The 19,744-nt window shown below is 43.5% G+C and overlaps 1 protein-coding gene across 1 annotated transcript; it reads left to right on the forward strand.

The window, feature by feature from the left end:
* Nucleotides 1-2,788: 2,788 nt before the first annotated feature.
* LOC123991244 (SUN domain-containing protein 2-like) lies at nt 2,789-19,302 on the forward strand. The gene is made up of 13 exons (XM_046292644.1): nt 2,789-3,097; nt 12,449-12,551; nt 12,662-12,798; nt 12,996-13,271; nt 13,368-13,439; nt 13,718-13,851; nt 13,971-14,024; nt 14,116-14,169; nt 16,451-16,524; nt 17,000-17,132; nt 17,458-17,940; nt 18,138-18,227; nt 18,612-19,302. The coding sequence occupies exons 1-13, from the start codon at nt 3,076-3,078 to the stop codon at nt 18,732-18,734; spliced, it is 1,755 nt and encodes a 584-aa protein (XP_046148600.1). The 5' UTR covers nt 2,789-3,075; the 3' UTR covers nt 18,735-19,302.
* Nucleotides 19,303-19,744: the final 442 nt, after the last annotated feature.

Here is a 19,744-nt window from a genome sequence, read left to right on the forward strand (position 1 = left end):
CCAGATCTGTGCCTCGACATCATTCCGTCTCGGTTTTTGCTTAGACATGCACTTCCAACTGTGGGACGTTATATAGAAAGGTTTATGCCTTTCCAAATCATGTCCAATCAATTGAGTTTATCACAGGTGGACTCCAATCAAGTTGTAGAAACATCTCAAGGATGATAAATGGAAACAGGATGCATGCACCTGAGCTCAATTTCGAGTCTCACAGCAAAGGGTCTGAATACTTATTGTTATAATGTATATACAGTTGAAGTCGGAAGTTTACATACACTTAGGTTGGAGTTATTAAAACTTGTTTTTCAACCACTCCACAAATTTCTTGTTAACTAACGAATGGGTCTTCCAAATGGACAATGACCCCAAGCATACTTACAAAGTTGTGGCAAAATGGCTCAAGGACAACAAAGTCAAGGTATTGGAGTGGCCATCACAAAGCCCTGTCCTCAAGCCTATAGATAATTTGTGGGCAGAACTGACAAAGCATGTGCGAGCAAGAAGGCCTACAAACCTGACCCAGTTACACCAGCTCTATCAGGAGGAATGGGCCAAAATTCACCCAACTTATTGTGGAAGGCTAAAAATGTTTGACCCAAGTTCAACAATTTAAAGGCAGTGCTACCAAATATGAATTGAGTGTATTGAAACTTCTGACCCACTGGGAATGTGATGAAAGAAATAAAAGCTGAAATAAATCATTGTCTCTACTATTATTCTGACATTTGACATTCTTAAAATAAAGTGGTGCTCCTAACTGACCTAAGATAGGGAATTTTTACTAGGATTAAATGTCAGGAATTGTGAAAAACTGAGTTTAAATGTATTTAGCTAAGGTGTATGTAAACTTCTGACTTCAACTGTATATATACATATATATTTTTTTAATACATTTGCAAAAATGGCTAAAACCTGTTTTTGCTTTGTCATTACGAGGTATAGTGTGTAGATTGATGAGGAAAATGTGCAAAATTTCCAAATTACATCCGTTTGACTGGTTGTAAAGATATTAAGACGATGTGAGAGGTTATAGACCTACAGTCAGTGTCCAGATTTCAGTTTCCATTTAAACCCATCCGAACAGTAGACTACAGTTCCCTTGATGTGCCATTGGCCTATTTAATGTCCCCATCTTGTGACTGTCTAATTTGTATAGCGCCTCACAATTATCACGCTCCTACAATCCTCTTTAACTACTTCACCAAATCATTCCCAAACATTACTTTTCTGGCCCTCACTTATCTTTATTTTAAACTCTCAATTTTGCAGCTTTTCTCTTATTGAATTCAACTCCGATGTTGTCCTTTTTGCCTAAGTGGATCGACAACCTTTTTCTGCCCGCTCCCAAAAACATATGATTTGGCGTGTAGGCTATTTCGTGTGAGTAAAATTAGATGGTGCGTCATCAGCACTCCATTATTGGTTAGACCGGCCATAGCCAGGTGCACCGCTGGTTAACATAAAGGGTTAGGAACTAACGTAGCAGGTTAGGATAATTAAGGTGGCAGGTTGAGAGAATTAAGTTAAGGTTAGGAAAGGAGTTAGGTGTAGCTAAAATGCTACAGTTGTCAACAATCGACATGTTGTGCAACTCAATCAGTTATTAAGTTAAGGTTAGGAAAGGAGTTAGGTTTAGCTAAAATGCTACAGTTGTCAACAATCGACATGTTGTGCAACTCAATCAGTCAGGCAAAAGGGTATTGAGTGGCAACAAATATGCCCAATTAGCTGATTCGCTTTTCCATACATCCTGTTCTGTTCATCCGCCCACTTCTGTTGACACGCCCACTTCCCGACACTCCATATATACAATTACCCATTTAAAAAAAAAAAAATCAGCTATTGTTCTCTTGAAGGAGTAAAGTATGCGAACAGACAAAAAGTATACGCTACTTATCCCCTTGTCTATAAAATGTCTTGCACAACTAGCTACATTTGTTTTGAATCACTTTATACATGTATTTTGTAAACGTCATTTGCGTGACTGACTGATCTACAAATAAAATGGAGTAGTTATTTATGATTTATGAATATTTATTTTTGTTGATCAGTCTGCCGGCAGTTGCCTGCAATGTCAACTGCTATGTCAATCAAGCCCTCTCATTTAATACAAGCGTTTTTTAAAAACACTTTCCCTCTCCTCTACTACCTTTAACGTGAGGTCAGAGAGGAAGGCTCAGACAGGACGCAGGAGTTGAGCAAATTTAATTGAGAAAAGGAAAGGCCACTGACTCTCGGTTGTTGGATCGACAATGTCCATAATGAACGTGCTCTTGTGTTATATATATATATTTTTTTCATCAAGCAATTCAGTATTAAATTGCACTTTATATGAATTAATTCATGAATTAAACTTTAACTTGAAAACATAAGGATAGCAAGACAAACTTAAAATAAAAAAGTAAACCAATGTTTGACGTCATAATCAGTTCTCTGAGACTTGATTATGATGTAATATGAACAGTGTCGGGACAACAACCCGAGTCATTGATCTTCTTCACTGACTGTAGACTGGGAACATTATACAAGATTTAGGTAATATTTTCTAAATGTGATGTCCTTGGTTTTATCATATGCGCATGTTTAGCCTATTTTCCCATACTTTTATTAATTGTTTTCACCTCGCAAGATGCAAAGGAAAGTTGCTACGATTATTAATTAATCATTCAATAGAAAGGGGGGGAACTGTTGCTGACCAGATATTGCCACATGGTGACGCGTAAAAAAAGACGAGAGCTCCTAAGAGGCAGTCTTAACTCAAAATAAGAGGGTGTTTTGTAACTGTCTGTATGGCCCGTGGACTCCTCCTCCACCTAACTGTCAGTAGCAACGTTCTGGTTGAGTCCCGTTTGCCTTGTGCTAGCAAATACTGTAGCAGATTTTTTTTCTGTGAAAGTGTTACGAAGAGCCAACAAAGGGGTTGGCTCTTTATACCCCGTCCTGTCTACCACTAAATTGTTGTTCGGAAATGTTTAGGGCTGCTGGTTGCAATTGGCCAAGTTATCGTTCCATTTGAGAGAGGTTACATTTGACAGCTCGCCACCTGGGACAGGGAGCTTTGCCTCTGCCTTACCCATGATGGCGACCCAAGAAGCGGGTAAGTCTGGACAAAATATATCCGTTTGTTTACACCAAGTTTGTTTATGCATGTTTAATGGTACAAGCTAGTTACAGTAGCTATGCCGTGAACTCGTGACGTGCTGTAACTAACAGTTTGCAAGGCAGATTAATTACTTTTTTCTCATATGGGGATGATGCTGTTTGTGTCCGTGAGACGGCAGCTGAAGTGTCAGTATCTTGTTGATAAAACAACGCGTATTGATGTTCACAACACGCACGAGTTTCTCTTTGACACACAGCCTTTTGAGAAACCGTTTCCAAGCTTCTAGGGGCACAGTCAACACATTTCCTATTATTTAGATGGCAATTATGTGCTGTTTGCTTTAAAATGACTCAGCCGAGTTTTTTTCTCTCTCGGTCTCTTTCTCTCTCCGTGTTGTGGTCTATTTTTCTATGTAGCCTGGCTGTGTGTATGGCAGTAGTCATGCTACCTCTGCCAGCAATGCCTCCATGACCTGCCCCTCCCTTAACAGGAACACAGAACGTTCAAACCAGAACTCTCCTCTCTGATGTTCTAGGTGGAACATCATCCAATTTACTAATGAGGATCAGCTTCAAGCTGTTACTGAAACACACGTGTCTTTGTTTATGTGTATTTTATACGGCTGTTCTCCAAATCAAATCAAATCAAATCAAATTTTATTTGTCACATACACATGGTTAGCAGATGTTAATGCGAGTGTAGCGAAATGCTTGTGCTTCTAGTTCCGACAATGCAGTGATAACCAACAAGTAATCTAACTAACAATTCCAAAACTACTGTCTTATACACAGTGTAAGGGGATAAGGAACATGTACATAAGGATATATGAATGAGTGATGGTACAGAGCAGCATACAGTAGATGGTATCGAGTACAGTATATACATATGAGATGAGTGTGTAGACAAAGTAAACAAAGTGGCATAGTTAAAGTGGCTAGTGATACATGTGTTACATAAGGATGCAGTCGATGTTGTAGAGTACAGTATATACATATGCATATGAGATGAATAATGTAGGGTAAGTAACATTATATAAGGTAGCATTGTTTAAAGTGGCTAGTGATATATTTACATCATTTCCATCAATTCCCATTATTAAAATGGCTGGAGTTGGGTCAGTGTCAATGACAGTGTGTTGGCAGCAGCCACTCAATGTTAGTGGTGGCTATTTAACAGTCTGATGGCCTTGAGATAGAAGCTGTTTTTCAGTCTCTCGGTCCCAGCTTTGATGCACCTGTACTGACCTCGCCTTCTGGATGATAGCGGGGTGAACAGGCAGTGGTTCGGGTGGTTGATGTCCTTGATGATCTTTATGGCCTTCCTGTAACAACGGGTGGTGTAGGTGTCCTGGAGGGCAGGTAGTTTGCCCCCGGTGATGCGTTGTGCAGTCCTCACTACCCTCTGGAGAGCCTTACGGTTGAGGGCGGAGCAGTTGCCGTACCAGGCGGTGATACAGCCCGCCAGGATGCTCTCGATTGTGCATCTGTAGAAGTTTGTGAGTGCTTTTGGTGACAAGCCAAATTTTTCAGCCTCCTGAGGTTGAATAGGCGCTGCTGCGCCTTCTTCACGACGCTGTCAGTGTGAGTGGACCAATTCAGTTTGTCTGTGATGTGTATGCCGAGGAACTTAAAACTAGCTACCCTCTCCACTACTGTTCCATCGATGTGGATAGGGGGGTGTTCCCTCTGCTGTTTCCTGAAGTCCACAATCATCTCCTTAGTTTTGTTGACGTTGAGTGTGAGGTTATTTTCCTGACACCACACTCCAAGGGCCCTCACCTCCTCCCTGTAGGCCGTCTCGTCGTTGTTGGTAATCAAGCCTACCACTGTTGTGTCGTCCGCAAACTTGATGATTGAGTTGGAGGCGTGCGTGGCCACGCAGTCGTGGGTGAACAGGGAGTACAGGAGACTCCTGTGTGTGTCAGGTCTAATGCTCTTTTGTAGTGTGTGGACTGTATTTGTGTCCCCATGTAATTATAGGCTAGCAAGCTACGAAAAAATAAAATATTCAGACCCCTTTACTTTTTCCACATTTTGTTACTTTACAGCTTTATTAATTTTTTTTAGAACTCAATCTACACACAATACCCCATAATGACAACGTTTTTAGACATTTTTGCAAATAAAACACAACTTTATATAAGTATTCAGACCCTTTGCTATCAGACTCGAAATTGAGCTCAGGTGCACCCTGTTTCCATTGATCATCCTTGATGTTTGATTGGAGTCCACCTGTGCTAAATTCCATTGATTGGACATGATTTTAGAAAGGCACACATCTGTCTATATAAGGTCCCACAGGTGACGGGGCATGTCAGAGCAAAAACCAAGCCATGAGGTCCAAGGAATTGTCGGTAGAGCTTTGAGACAGGGTGATGTCGAGGCACAGATCTGGGGAAGGGTACAAAAAATGTCTGCAGCATTGAAGGACCCCAAGAACACAGTGGCCTCAATCATTCTTAAATTTAAGAAGTTTGGAACCACCAAGACTCTTCCTGGAGCTGGCCGCCCGACCAAACTGAGCAATCGGGGGAGAAGGGCCTTGGTCAGGGAGGTGACCAAGAACCCGATGGTCACTCTGACAGAGCTCCAGAATTCCTCTGTAGAGATGGGAGAATCTTCCAAAAGAACAACCTCTGCAGCACTCCACCAATCAGGCCTTTATGGTAGAGTGGCAAAACATAAGCCACTCCTCAAAAGACCCATGACAGCCTGCTTGGAGTTTGCCAAAAGGCACCTAAAGGACTCGGACCATTAGAAACAAGATTCTCTCGTTTGATGAAACCAAGATTGAACTATTTGGCTGCATGCCAAGCGTCACGTCTGGAGGAAACCTGGCATCATCCCTACGGTGGCAGCATCATGCTGTGGGGATGTGTTTCAGCGGCAGGGACTGGAGACCAGTCCAGGATCGAGGGAAAGATGAGATCCTTGATGAAAACCTGCTCCAGAGTGTTCAGGACCCCAGACTGGGGCAAAGGTTCACCTTCCAACAGGACAACGGCTCTAAGCAAAGGCCAAAACAACGCAGGAGGGGCTTTGGGCCAAGTCTCTGATTGTCCCTGAGTGGCCCAGCCAGAGCCCGGACTTGAACCTGATCAAACATCTCTGGAGAGACCTGAAAGTAGCTGTGCAGCAACACTCTCCATCCAACCTGACAGACAGCGCTTGAGAAGAATGGGAGAAACTCTCCAAATACAGGTGTGCCAAGCTTGCAGCGTCGTACCCAAGAAGAATCGAGGCTGTAATCACTGCCAAAGGTGCTTCAACAATGTACTGAGAAAAGGGTCTGGATACTTATGTTAATAATACTTATGCAAATAATACATTTGAGAAATTCTAACTTGTTTTTGTTTAATCAATTTAATGAATTTATAGAATAAGGCTGTAATGTAACATAATGTGGTGGGAAAAGTTGTGGTCTAAATACTTTCCGAATGCACTGTAGAGAGGGGTTGATTAGATTGCTGGATCAGGTAAAGAAAGAGGGGAGGAGAGCTTAGTGAAGGAGGGAACTGAAGGCTATTGTAATGAGAAGAGGATTGGGAAGCGGGATAAATCGCTGAGACGGCAAGAGACGCCATTTTCAGTGGAATAGAGGATTTGAGAGAATTAGCCTATGGTACAATATGTTCAGTGATGCTAAAGCTTCTTTTCACACCAGAGGAAGGTAATGTATTCCAGACTCCATTGCATAACAATGAGAATGCTATTAATGTAGGCTACTTTAACCTGGCTGACTGGATGTTTTTACCCAATCTCATGGTGTTGGCTTGATCACTTGACCTCCTACATCAGTGTCTTTTTGTCTGTCAGTAACCATGGAAAAGGACAGACACTGCTCTATGCCCTAGCAACCTAAACTTGTTGTTAGTTGTTTACTGTAGTGTTGTCAAAGCTGCGGATAGTGTGGGCCATCTTCTTTTTTTCTCAACTCTGTTGTCTGAATTTGCATATCACTCACGTGTCTGACTTCCTGTCTCACCACACACCACATCCTCTTACACCTTATGCCATGCCTTTACCCTGTATTTTGGCTTCTCTGCAGTACTGCACTACTCGAGCCACATGACTTGAGTCACAAATTTGATAACTTGAGACTTGAGTCCTGATTCTTGAGGCTCCAAGTCAACTTTGACTTGAGACTGACTTAATTATCTTGCCAGGTTTTGTCTCTGTGGATTGCTCTCCACGCAACCAGAGACCGTACCGCACTTGCAAAAAACAGATTGGGTAGTGAAACGCACACACTGCTCTCTGATTGGAGCAGCAAACTCAATCAAAACAGGTCTGAGCTAGTGCAGTGAGACTGTTTTGTGTGAAGCTGAATGGAGAAAATTACATACAGTGCAAGTCAAAAGTTTGGACACCTACTCATTCAACAGTTTTAATTTCATTTGGACTATTTTCTACATTGTAGAATAATAGTTAATCAAATCAAATAATCAAATCACATGCGTTGAATACAACATCTTACAGTGATGCTTACTTGCGAGCCCCTTAGCAACAATGCAGTTTCAAAAAATACAGATAAGAATAAGAGGTAAAAGTAACAAGTAATTAAAGAGCAGCAGTGAAATAACATTAGCGAGACTATATACAGGGATCACCGATACAGAGTCAAATTGTGGGGACACCGGTTATTTGAGGTAGTATGTACATGTAGGTAGAGTTATTAAAGTGACTATGCATAGATGACAACAGAGAGTAGCAATGGTGTGGGGGGAGGGAGTAGCCATTTGCTGGGTAGCCATTTGATTAGATGTTCAGGAGTCTTATGGCTTGGGGGTAGAAGCTGTTTAGAAGCCTCTTGGACCTAGACTTGGCGCTCCGGTACCTCTTGCCGTGCAGTAGTAGAGAGAACAGTCTATGACTAGGGTGGCTGGAGTCTTTGACAATTTTTAGGGCCTTCCTCTGACACCACCTACCGCTGTAGAACCTTTGAGGATCTGAGGACCCATGCCAAATCTTTTCAATCTACTGAGGGGGAATAGGTTTTGTTGTGCCATCTTCACAACTATCTTGGTGTGCTTGGACCATGTTAGTTTGTTGGTGATGTGGACACCAAGGAACTTGAAGCTCTCATCCTGCTCCACTGCAGCACCGTCGGTGAGAATGGGGCTGTGCTCGGTCCTCTTTTTCCTGTAGTCCACAACCATCTCCTTTGTCTTGATCGCGTTGATGGAGATGTTGTTATCCTGGCACCACACGGCCAGGTCTCTGACCTCCCTATAGGCTGTCTCGTTGTTGTCGGTCATCGGCAAATTTAATGATGGTGTTGGAGTCGTGCCAGGCCGTGCAGTCATGAGTGAACAGGGAGTACAGGAGGGGACTGAGCACGCACCCCTGACGGGGCCCCTGTGTTGAGGATCAGCGTGGCGCATGTGTTGTTACCTACCCTTACCACCTGGGGGCTGCCCATTAGGAAGTCCAGGATCCAGTTGCATAGGGAGGTGTTTAATCCCAGGGTCCTTAGCTTATTGATGACCTTTGAGGACACTATGGTGTGGAACACTGAGCTGTAGTCAATGAATAGCATTCTCACATAGGTGTTGCTTTGGTTCAGGTGGGAAAGGGCAGTGTGGAGTGCAATGGAGATTGCATCATCTTTGGATCTGTTGGGGTGGTATGCAAATTTGAGTGGGTCTAGGGTTTCTGGGATGATGGTGTTGATGAGGGCCATGACCAGCCTTTCAAGGAATTTCATGGCTACAGATGTGAGTGCTACGGGTCAATAGTCATTTAGGCAGGTTACCTTAGTGTTCTTGGGCATAGGGACTATGGTGGTCTGCTTAAAACATGTTGGTATTACAAACTCGGACAGGGAGAGGTTGAAAATGTCAGTGAAGACACTTGCCAGTTGGTCAGCGCATGATTGGAGTACACGTCCTGGTAATCCATCGGGCCCTGTGGCCTTGTGAATGTTGACCTGTTTAAAGGTCTTACTTACGTCGGCTGCGGAGAGCTTTATCAAACAGTCTTCCGTAACAGCTCTCATGCATGTTTCAGTGTTATTCACCTCGAAGCTAGCATAGAAGTAGTTTAGGTCGTCTGGTAAGCTCGTGTCGCTGGGCAGCTCTCGGCTGTGCTTCCCTTTGTAGTCTGTAATGGTTTGCAAGCCCAGCCACATCTGACGAGCGTCAGAGCCGGTGTTCGACTCGATCTTAGTCCTGTATTGACGCTTTGCCTGTGTGATGGTTCGTCTGCAAGCATAGCAGGATTTCTTATAAGCTTCCGGGTTAGGATCCCGCTCCTTGAATGCGGCAGCTCTGGCCTTTAGCTCAGTGTGGATGCTGCCTGTAAACATTGGCTTCTGTTTGGGGTATGTACTGTGGGGACGACGTCATCGATGCACTTATTGATGAAGCCAATGACTGATGTGGTGTACTCCTCAATGCCATCGGAGGTATTCCAGAAAATATTCCAGTCTGGGCTAGCAAAACAGTCCTGTAGCATAGCATCTGCTTCATCTGACCACTTTTTTTATTGATCTAGTCACGGGTGCTTCCTGCTTTTTTTGCTTGTAAGCAGGAATCGGGTGGATAGAATTTATGGCCAGATTTGCCAAATGAAGGCTTTGTATGTGTCTGTGTGTGGAGTATAGGTGGTCCAGAGTTCTTTTTCCTCTGATTGCACATTTAACGTGCTGATAGAAATTTGGTAAAACAGATTGAACTTTCTCTGCATTAAAGTCCCTGGCTACTAGGAGCGCCGCTTCTCGGTGAGCATTTTCTTTTTTGCTTATGACTGAATACAGCTCATTAATGTGGTCTTAGTGCCAGCCTCTGACTATGGTGGTATGTAAACAGCTACGAAAAATACAGATGGAGGTAGGTAGTGTGGTCTACAGTTTATCATGAGATAAACGTCAGGCGAGCAATAGACTTCCTTAGATATCGTGCACCAGCTGTTTTATTTTTTATTTTTTACAAAAATACATAGTCCGCCGCCCCTTGTCTTAGACGTTGCTGTTCTATCCTGCCGGCACAACGTATAACCAGCCAGCTGTATGTCGTTCAGCCACGACTCTGAAGCATAAGATGTTAGTTTTTAATGTCCCGTTGGTAGTTTAATCTTCCGCGTAACTTGTTGATTGCACATTTGCAAGCAGAGTGGAGGAAGTGGAGGTTTATTGGATCGCCTGCGAATTCTCAGAAGGCAGCTGGATCTTCGGCACCGCTTTTTCCGCCTCTTCACACAGATCATGGGTATCGGGGCCTGTTCCTGAGGAAGCAGTGTGTCCTTTGCGTCGGGCTCGTTAGAGTGGTGAAAGGAAAAAGAGCATTCTGCTAGTCCGTGGTGAGTAATCGCAGTCCTGATGTCCAGAAGTTTTCGGTCATAAGAGATGGTAGCGGCAACATTATTTACAAGATAAGTGACAACGCAAATAAGAAAAAACACAATTGGCTGGGGGCACGTAAAACGTCTGCCATCTTCTCCAGCGCCATTGTAACCGGAAGACATCAAAACTATGAAATAACACATGTAGTAGCCAAACAATTGTTAAACAAATCAAAATATATTTGAGATTCTTCAAAGTAGCCACCCTTTGCCTTGATGGCAGTTTTGCACACTCTTGGCATTCTCTCAACCAGCTTCACCTGGAATGCATTTCCAACAGTCTTGAAGGAGTTCCCATTACTGACACCAGCAAAGCACCCCCACTCCATTACACCTCCTCCATGCTTCACGGTGGGAACCACACATGCTGAGATCATCCGTTCACCTACTGTGCGTCTCACAAAGACATGGCGGTTTGAACCAAAAATCTCAAATTGGGACTCAGCAGACCAAAGGACAGATTTCCTCTGGTTTAATGTCCATTACTCGTGTTTCTTGGCCCAAGCAAGTATCTTCTTATCGTTGTCCTTTAGGAGTGGTTTCTTTGCAGCAATTTGACCATGAAGGAATGATTCATGCAATCTCCTCTGAACAATTGATGTTGAGATGTCTGTAACTTAAACTTTGAAGCATGTATTTGGGCTGCAATCTGAAGTGTAGTTAACTCTAATGAACTTATCCTCTGCAGCAGAGGTAACTGAAATTTTCCGAATTGACTGACCTTTGTCTTAACGTATTTTTTTTTTGTTTTTTTTTTTGCTTATTTGAGCTGTTGAAGTCTATATCAAGATCTTTTACCAAATAGGGCTATCTTCTGTATACCATACCTACCATGTAACAACACAACTGATTGGCTCAAACGCATTAAGAAGGAAAAAATATCCACAAATGTACTTTTAACAAGGCACACCTGTTAATTGAAATGTTTGGGCACATTGTAGAATAATAGTGAAGACATCAACTGTGAAATAACACATGGAATAGTAACCCAAAAAGTGTTATACAATCTAAATATACTTTATATTTGGATTCTTCAAAGTAGCCACCATTTGCCTTGACAACTTTGCACATTTGTGGCATTCTCTCAACCAGCTTCATGAGGTGTAATGTATTTCAATTAACAGGTGTACCTTGTTAAAATTACATTTGTGGAACTTCTTTCCTTCTTACTGCATTTGAGCAAATCAGTTGTGTTGTGACAAGGTATCGGTGGTATACAGAAGGTGACTCCAAACTTTTGACTGGTACTGTACATATGAGATGAGTAAAGCAGTATGTAAACATTTCTTAAAGTAACTTGTGTTCTGTTAATAAAGTGTCCAGTGATTCAATGTCTATGTATATAGACCAGCAGCCTCTAAGGTGCAGGGTTGCGTAACCGGGTGGTAGCCGGCTAGTGATGGATATTTTACAGTCTGATGGCCTTGAGATGGAAGCTGTTTTTCAGTCCCAGCTTTGATGCACCTGTACTGACCTCTCCTTCTGCCAGTGAGCAAATGCTAATCTGTGCTAGCTCTGTTTTGAAAGTTGAAGTTGGGGTGCATGAGAGAGCAGTGTGAGGTGCTGTAGATTAACTGGATTAGAGATTATACAGGAGAGCATCTGTCAGAGAGCCTCTCTCCTACCACCAGCTCTGGGCTACTGCTACCACCAGCTCTGGGCTACTGCTACCACCAGCTCTGGGCTACTGCTACCACCAGCTCTGGGCTACTGCTACCACCAGCTCTGGGCTACTGCTACCACCAGCTCTGGGCTACTGCTACCACCAGCTCTGGGCTACTGCTACCACCAGCTCTGGGCTAGCGCTATGCTACCTCTTGGGAACCTCAATTCCCTTTTTACTGTAACTTTACATCTTATCTATTTTTAACAACATATAAAAGCCTAATGACTGTTACAAAGTGTTATATTATTGATTTGCTGTGTGTGTGGGATTCCTCCTGTTAAAGCAGTTCGTATAACACAGTATCCTGTATGAGGTATTGTCTCTGTCTCTCTCTGTCAGACATGTCGCGGCGCAGTATGAGGCTGGTTTTAGGGGGATACTACCACCAGTCATCAGACGATGATGAGTCCTCCTCAGTTTCCTACAGGGAGAGCCCCGTGAGGTGTGTTTGTGTTTCATGTTGTACCGTATAGCGTAATACAGTAGACCTGACAAAGTTGCTTTAACAAAGCCCTCTCGCTCTCTCTCTCGCTCTCTCTCGCTCTCTCTCAGGGTTTTTACTAAGAGGAAGACAGGTGGTCGTAAAGTGGCGGCCTCTCGTACCTCCAGCCGGGCCAACAGCGTGGCTAGCACCGCTAGCAGCAAGGGTAGTACAGTGGAGCCACCCATCAATGCTGAGGACTACATTGGTACGGTTCACACCACTTCCTGCATCCACAGTCCTATTGACACTCTGTCCTACTCACTCAGTTACTTTCATTGTCTAGGCCTATACTGTATAGCTTTGTATTGCAGCTGCCTCTTTGTCTATGGTTATAGTTAGCTATTATGGCTATTCAAAACTAACCATCTAACTCTCTTTGTCCCCGCACCCCCTGCCCTTCAGGCGTCTCAAGCTTGGTTCAGAGAAGGAAGACCTTCCAGGAACCTCTTGCCCCAGCCCCCAGCCTGAACCTGGCTCCCAGCCCCATGGGCTTCTCGACCTGCCAGACCGGCCTGAACCAGGCCAAGAGCCAGAGCAGCGCCATGGACAGCTCTGGATACTCCTCTTCAGAGGCAAGACGTTACAGAGGATACTCTGGAGACTCCTCCTTAGGCGAACAAAGGGCTAGCGCCAGCCAGAGATCTGGCACTAACAGGACAAGTGCTCGTGCCAATTGGAGTGAGTACTCTGTGTGTGCTAGCGTAGCATTAGCTGGTCTCTATGCTTGTAGCTTGTTTGTTAGCATTAGCTTTATCTCTCTCTCTCTTCCTGTAGCCCCTCCGTTTATCCCGGCTGATGTGGGGAAGGCCATTCTAATTGCCATCCTCCTCATCCTATTGACCTTCGGTGAGTGACATCACACTACAGAATCAGACAGTCTATAGTTCTATAGAACTTCCATGAAAAGAACCAACATCACTGTTACTTTATTGGTGCCAGCAGTACATTGTCCACAGAAGAAATGCCTAACCATAGTACTTACTGACAATTTAAATAACAGAAGTACAACACACACACACCCGTTGTTGACGAGCAAAAATGTTCAAAATATTGTCTGTGTAGCCTGTCCTGTATGATAATGTGCTCCTTAGTGTATTCAAGTCTATTCTACCCCTTTCTGCTAGGCTGCTGGCTCCTTGCCCCCTTGGTATGGGCCACCCTGACTTCAGCCCTGAATGCTATCACTATGACCCTGAACCGATCTGTCATCACCCCAACTCCGCCACCTCTCTTCACTATGCCACCTGTCAAGGCTATGGTAGGATCTGATGGGACCACATACCCGGCAATAATCTCTCTTTCTCTTGATTTGACGCTCTGCATGTGTACTCCTGGATTGTACAGTTAAAAGCTTGTTTGTTGAAACTCTTTCTGCAGGAGGGAGCTTCGGTATTGCATTCTGCTCTGGAAGCCAAGATGAACACCATCCTGGTAAGAGAGACAAAGAGAGAATGCACAAACTATACTGCATTTGGGTGTATTCATTTGGTTTTAACTCACTTGTGTGCGTGTTCTCCCGCAGAGAGAAATTGAAATTCTTAAGAAGAAGGAACACCAGCAGAAATTTGTAACCGAGGTGAGTGCTCTATAGTGCAGTATTATGTGGAATGGGGTATCATAAGGTCCTATAACAGTCTAGTATGGAGAACAGGGTTTCAGTTATAGATGTCTGTAGTAGTGTAATAGGGAGTCCTCTTATAGGGCTCTATAATAGTGCAGTATTTGGGAAATAGTGTTTTCATTTTTTATGTAATATATACACATACACACTACTGTTGAAAAGTTTAGGGTCACTTAGAAATGTCCTTGTTTTTGATAGAAAAGCAAAAAAATAGTCTAAAATAACATCAAATTGATCAGAAATATAGTGTGGACATTGTTAATGTTGTAAATGACTATTGTAGCTGGAAACTGCAGATTTTTTTATGGAATATCTACATAGGCCCATTATCGGCAATCATCACTTCTGTGTTCCAATGGCATGATGTGTTAGCTGTTAGCAGTTGTTATTCTTCAATAACACAAACCCCAAAGCAAATCGGGAGAAAAATGTATTTATTTGAAAAGGACAAATCATAGATGCTACGCTGGGAGGTAGATGTTCATTCCCCCTGTTGTCCTCAGCTTTTCTCCACAGAACAAATAACAGGATGTAATTTATAACCCCCCAACCTAGCTTGGGGTTGACCAATCAGAAGTCCTTGTAGTACAACTGGGCCAATTGCCATATAACAAATATCCTGCTCCAGACTCAATGTACAGAACGTAGCTCTGAGTTCAGGACTGACATTCCACAGATTCTAAACAGCTGTTGAACTGAAAACCAACTCCTATTTACATTGACAATTCCCTATTGATCATAGTACTCCATTTAGTTTAGTACGCGTGTCCTCATCCTCTGCGTTGTGTGTTTATCTTCAAAATATTATTGTATAGCTAATCTAAGTTTATCATTTTAAAATACTAATTGATCATTAGAAAACCATTTTGCAATTATGTTAGCACAGTTAAACTGTAGTACTGATTTAAAGAATCAATAAAACTGGCCTTCTGTAGACTAGTTGAGAATCTGTAGAATCAGCATTTGTGGCTTCGATTACAGGCTCAAAATGGCCAGAAACAAAGAACTAACTTCTGAAATTCGTCAGTCTATTCTTGTTCTGAGAAATTAAGGCTATTCCATTTGTGAAATTGCCAAGAAACTGAAGATCTCGCACAACGCCTGTGTACTACTCCCTTCACAGAACGGTGCAAACTGGCCCTAACCAGAATAGAAAGGGGAGTGGGAGGCCCCGATGCACAACTGAGGAAGAGGACGAGTACATTAGTGTCTAGTTTGAGAAACGGACGCCTCACAAGTCCTCAACTGGCAGCTTCATTAAATAGTACCCGCAAAACACCCGTCTCAACATCAACAGTGAAGCAGCTACCCCAGGATGCTGGCCTTCTAGGAGGAGGTGTGATGGTGTGGGGGTGATTTGCTGGTGACACCGTCTGTGATTTAGAATTCAAAGCACACATAACCAGCATGGCTACCACAGCATTCTGCAGCGATACGCCATCCCATCTGGTTTGCGCTTAGTGGGACTATCATTTATTTTTCAACAGGACAATGACCCGACACACCTCCAGGCTGTGTAAGGGATATTTTACCAAGAAGGAGAGTGATGGAGTGGTGCATCAGATGACTTGGCCTCCACAATCACCCGCCCTCAACCCAATTGAGATTGTTTGGGATGAGTTGGACCGCAGAGTGTAGGAAAAGCAGACAATTTTTTACAATTTTATTTTACCTTTATTTAACTAGGCTAGTCAGTTAAGAGCAAATTCTTATTTACAATGACGGCCAAACCCGGACGACGCTGAGTTAATTGTGCGCCTCCCTATAGGACTCTCAATCATGGCTGGGTGTGATTCAGCCTGGATTCAAACCAGGGACTATAGTGACGCCTCTTGCACTGAGATGCAGTGCCTTAGATCGCTGTGCCACTCGGGAGCGCAGCATATGTGGCAACTCCTTCAAAACTGTTGGAAAAGTATTCCAGGGGAAGCTGGTTGAGAGAATGCCAAGAGAAGAGTCCAGGCAAAGGGTGTCTACTTTGAAGAATCTAAATGTAAAACATATTTTGATTTCTTTAACACTTATTTTTGGTAACTACATGATTCCATGTGTTATTTCATAGTTTTGATGTCTTCACTATTATTCTACAATGTAGAAAATAGTAAAAATAAAGAAAAACCCTGGACTGAGTAGGCGTGTCAATTTTTTGACTGGTACTGTATATATGTATCTTATCTATAGAATTGTTGTATATTTACGTATATGTTTGAGATGTTGTGCTCGTCTATCCCAACAGATGGTAGAGAGACTGCAGACAGACTTGGCAGACGTGAGAACAGACATGAGGGATGTGAGAGTGAGAGTGGACAGGTGAGTGTGTGTGTCAGGCCCCAATACAGAACCTGCCCCCTAGCTTCTGTCCCTAGCCCCTACCTCCTAGCATCTACCTCCTGTCCTTAGCCCTAGCTCCTGTCCCATGCTCCCTAGGCACTTGGGAAGATTTGAAAGGAGTGAAAACATACTCCCATACTTTTTCTGTTAACCAATCTAATGTCCAAACCTTGTTTGCAAAAAAACTTTGGATTTAAGATTTCCTCTCTGTTTCTTCATAGGTTTTGGCCTTTCTAGGGAGTTTTTCCTAGCCAATGTGCTTCAACACCTGCATTGCTTGCTGTTTGGGGTTTTAGGCTGGGTTTCTCTACAGCACTTTGAGATATAAGCTGATGTACAAAGGGCTATATAAATACATTTGAAATTTGATTTGATTTGAAGACAATCTTGACTTAGCCTTTAAAAAAATATATATCTCTGTTTCTCAATTAAGTTCTATTTTTTTCTATTGTAGTGTGAATCCATTGGATTGGGAGCATCGTTTGAGCGAGCAGACAGCCGGCTTCATCAGTCAGGTGGGCGAGCTGAAGGACCAACACACACACGTCAAGCAGCGAGTCGCTGCCCTGGAGGACCAGAGTGCCACGGTAATGTACAAAACACGCAAACTCAAGTCAAATTTGTAGCACTGAACTTTTGCACTTTAAGTGCTTCTGCATAAGAGATGGTGCTAAATAACTCAAATGTGAATGGTAGTCCAAAATGGCACCCAATTCCCTACATAGTGCACTACATTTCCCATTTTAGTCATTTAGCAGATTCTCTCCTCCAGAGCGACTTACAATTACTTTTGTCCAGAGCCCTATGGTAGTGCACTATATAGGGAATGGGGTGCTGTTTGGGACACAATAATTGATGAGCCATTGATGAGCCTTCCTAACCTAATGGATGTGGTTTCTCTGTGTTGTGTAGCTGGGGAAGCAGGTCTACTCTGTTCAGAACCAGCCTCCTCCAGCTCCCAACGCCAACACACACCTGACCCCTGAGCTCGAAGAGGCCATGGCCAAATGGCTGCATGAGAATGAGCCACGGATGGTGAAAGAGGTTGTGAAGAACTGCAGTCCCCTATTGGCTGACAGGATGCCGGACTTTGCCTTGGAGTCCCAAGGTGCCAGTGTTGTGAGCACACGGTGTTCCGAGACGTACCGTACCCGCTCGGCATGCGTGTCCTTCCTGGGTGTACCCCTCTGGTACCCCTCTGAGAACCCCCGCACTGTTATCCAGGGTCAGGCGGTGCAAGCTGGGAAGTGCTGGGCGTTCTACGGAGCGCAGGGCACCCTGGTCATCGCCCTATCTCATCCTGCCCACATCACCCATGTCACACTGGAGCACCTCCCGGTCTCCAACGCGCCCACCGGACGCATCGACAGCGCGCCCAAGGCCTTCTCTGTCTACGTGAGTCATCTGTGACCTCTAGCCCTTCCCTGACACTCTAGTCAGTGCACAACTTTTTCCCAGAGCCACATCTACATAATCTACTGTTGAAGATTCCCTACAGAGGTGTTTAGAGCAGTATGGTGAATATCTTTAACGCTGATTACTCATTTCTGTCTTTTAAAATCTGTCTCATCGCTTTCTCTCTCTCTGTGCAGGGTATGTCCACTGAGACAGAAGACGGCACCTGGCTGGGAACCTTCACTTATGACCAGCATGGAGGGGCAATCCAGACCTTCCAACTGCCTGTGAGTCCCATCCATTTAAACTTTGCCTCAGTTGTATTCATTAGTACACACCGTTTCAAAATGAAGCAAAACATTTTGCTACAGAAAATTAGTGTTTCTTATTGGACAAGTTCAGGTAGTCCCTCTTTCAGTTTGGTTCCTAGTGAACACGACCTCCGGTTAGGATGACTAGGTTATTTTTAGGGGGCGTGAGACATTAGTCGGGCTCGATGTTTATGCAACAGACTATAGCTGAAATAAGCCTGGAACAGAACTGGACCAGGACCATAGAACAAAGTTCAAACTACCTAGCTAGTAGCTACTGTTGACCCTAATGCAGTATCCATTCAGTCATCAGTTGCGTTGCTTGTTCTAACCCTTTACCCTTCCTGTTCTCTATGTCAGAATCCTACCAGGGCCATCTATTATTTTGTGGAGCTGCGCGTTCTGAGTAACTGGGGTCACCTGGAGTACACATGCGTGTACCGCTTCCGTGTGCACGGACACATGGCCTCCTCCTCCAAGTGAGAGACGTTCATCGTCCACCTCAACCACAGACCCCCGAGGCTTCGCTTTCATATCAGAGCAACGTTCTTTTTGCATCTCAACATTATGACGGACCATTCTAAATAAATTTCTTTATTTGGCGTAATCAGGATGGCTTCCTAAACTGGCTTCTGCCGGGTGTGAGGTTAGAGGTCTGCAAGGTTTTGTTACAATTTGCAGTTTCATTTCTGGCAGAGGTATTGACCTGGCTAATAGGAGTGTGGGGATGGGTTTTTCAGAGTTTCAAATTGAACTTGTGTGTGTGTGTGTGTGTGTGTGTGTGTGTGTGTGTGTGTGTGTGTGTGTGTGCTTTTGAGCATTGATTATTTGTTTGCATTTTAACGCCCAGCCACAGCGGACAAAGATTTCAGATTGTGCTTTGTGTGTTTGTGACAATCCCTCCTGGGTTACTGGGCTCTTTATTTTGTTTAATTTCATCTGTCTTAAAATGATATACAAAGGTTTAATTATGGTTAAAAAGAACGTTGTTGGATGTATATATTGCAAGAATCAAGATGTATTGTTCATTATTTTATTAGTCCGATAAGAATAGGATGTAATATGTTTAAATGATTTTTCCGTTGGCCTGAATGGTTAAGTCTCGACCCACCTTGCCAATAGGCTTCCTATTACAGGATGAACTATATGATTGTAGATGCTTTCTACTTTGCATTTGGTAATGCACTGGTGTTTCAATGTCCTTTATAATAATAGAGACGAGAGAAATAGACAGGAGCACGCTGGTGTTTCAATGTCCTTTATAATAATCGAGACTAGAGGGAAATAGACAGGAGCACCTGGTGTTTCAATGTCCTTTATAATAATAGAGACTAGAGAGAAATAGACAGGAGCACACTGGTGTTTCAATGTCCTTTATAATAATAGAGACTAGAGAGAAATAGACAGGAGCACACTGGTGTTTCAATGTCCTTTATAATAATAGAGACCTGAGAGAAATAGACAGGAGCACACTGGTGTTTCAATGTCCTTTA

This window comes from Oncorhynchus gorbuscha, linkage group LG02 (genome assembly GCF_021184085.1).
Source record: "Oncorhynchus gorbuscha isolate QuinsamMale2020 ecotype Even-year linkage group LG02, OgorEven_v1.0, whole genome shotgun sequence".
Taxonomy (NCBI): Eukaryota; Metazoa; Chordata; class Actinopteri; order Salmoniformes; family Salmonidae; genus Oncorhynchus; species Oncorhynchus gorbuscha.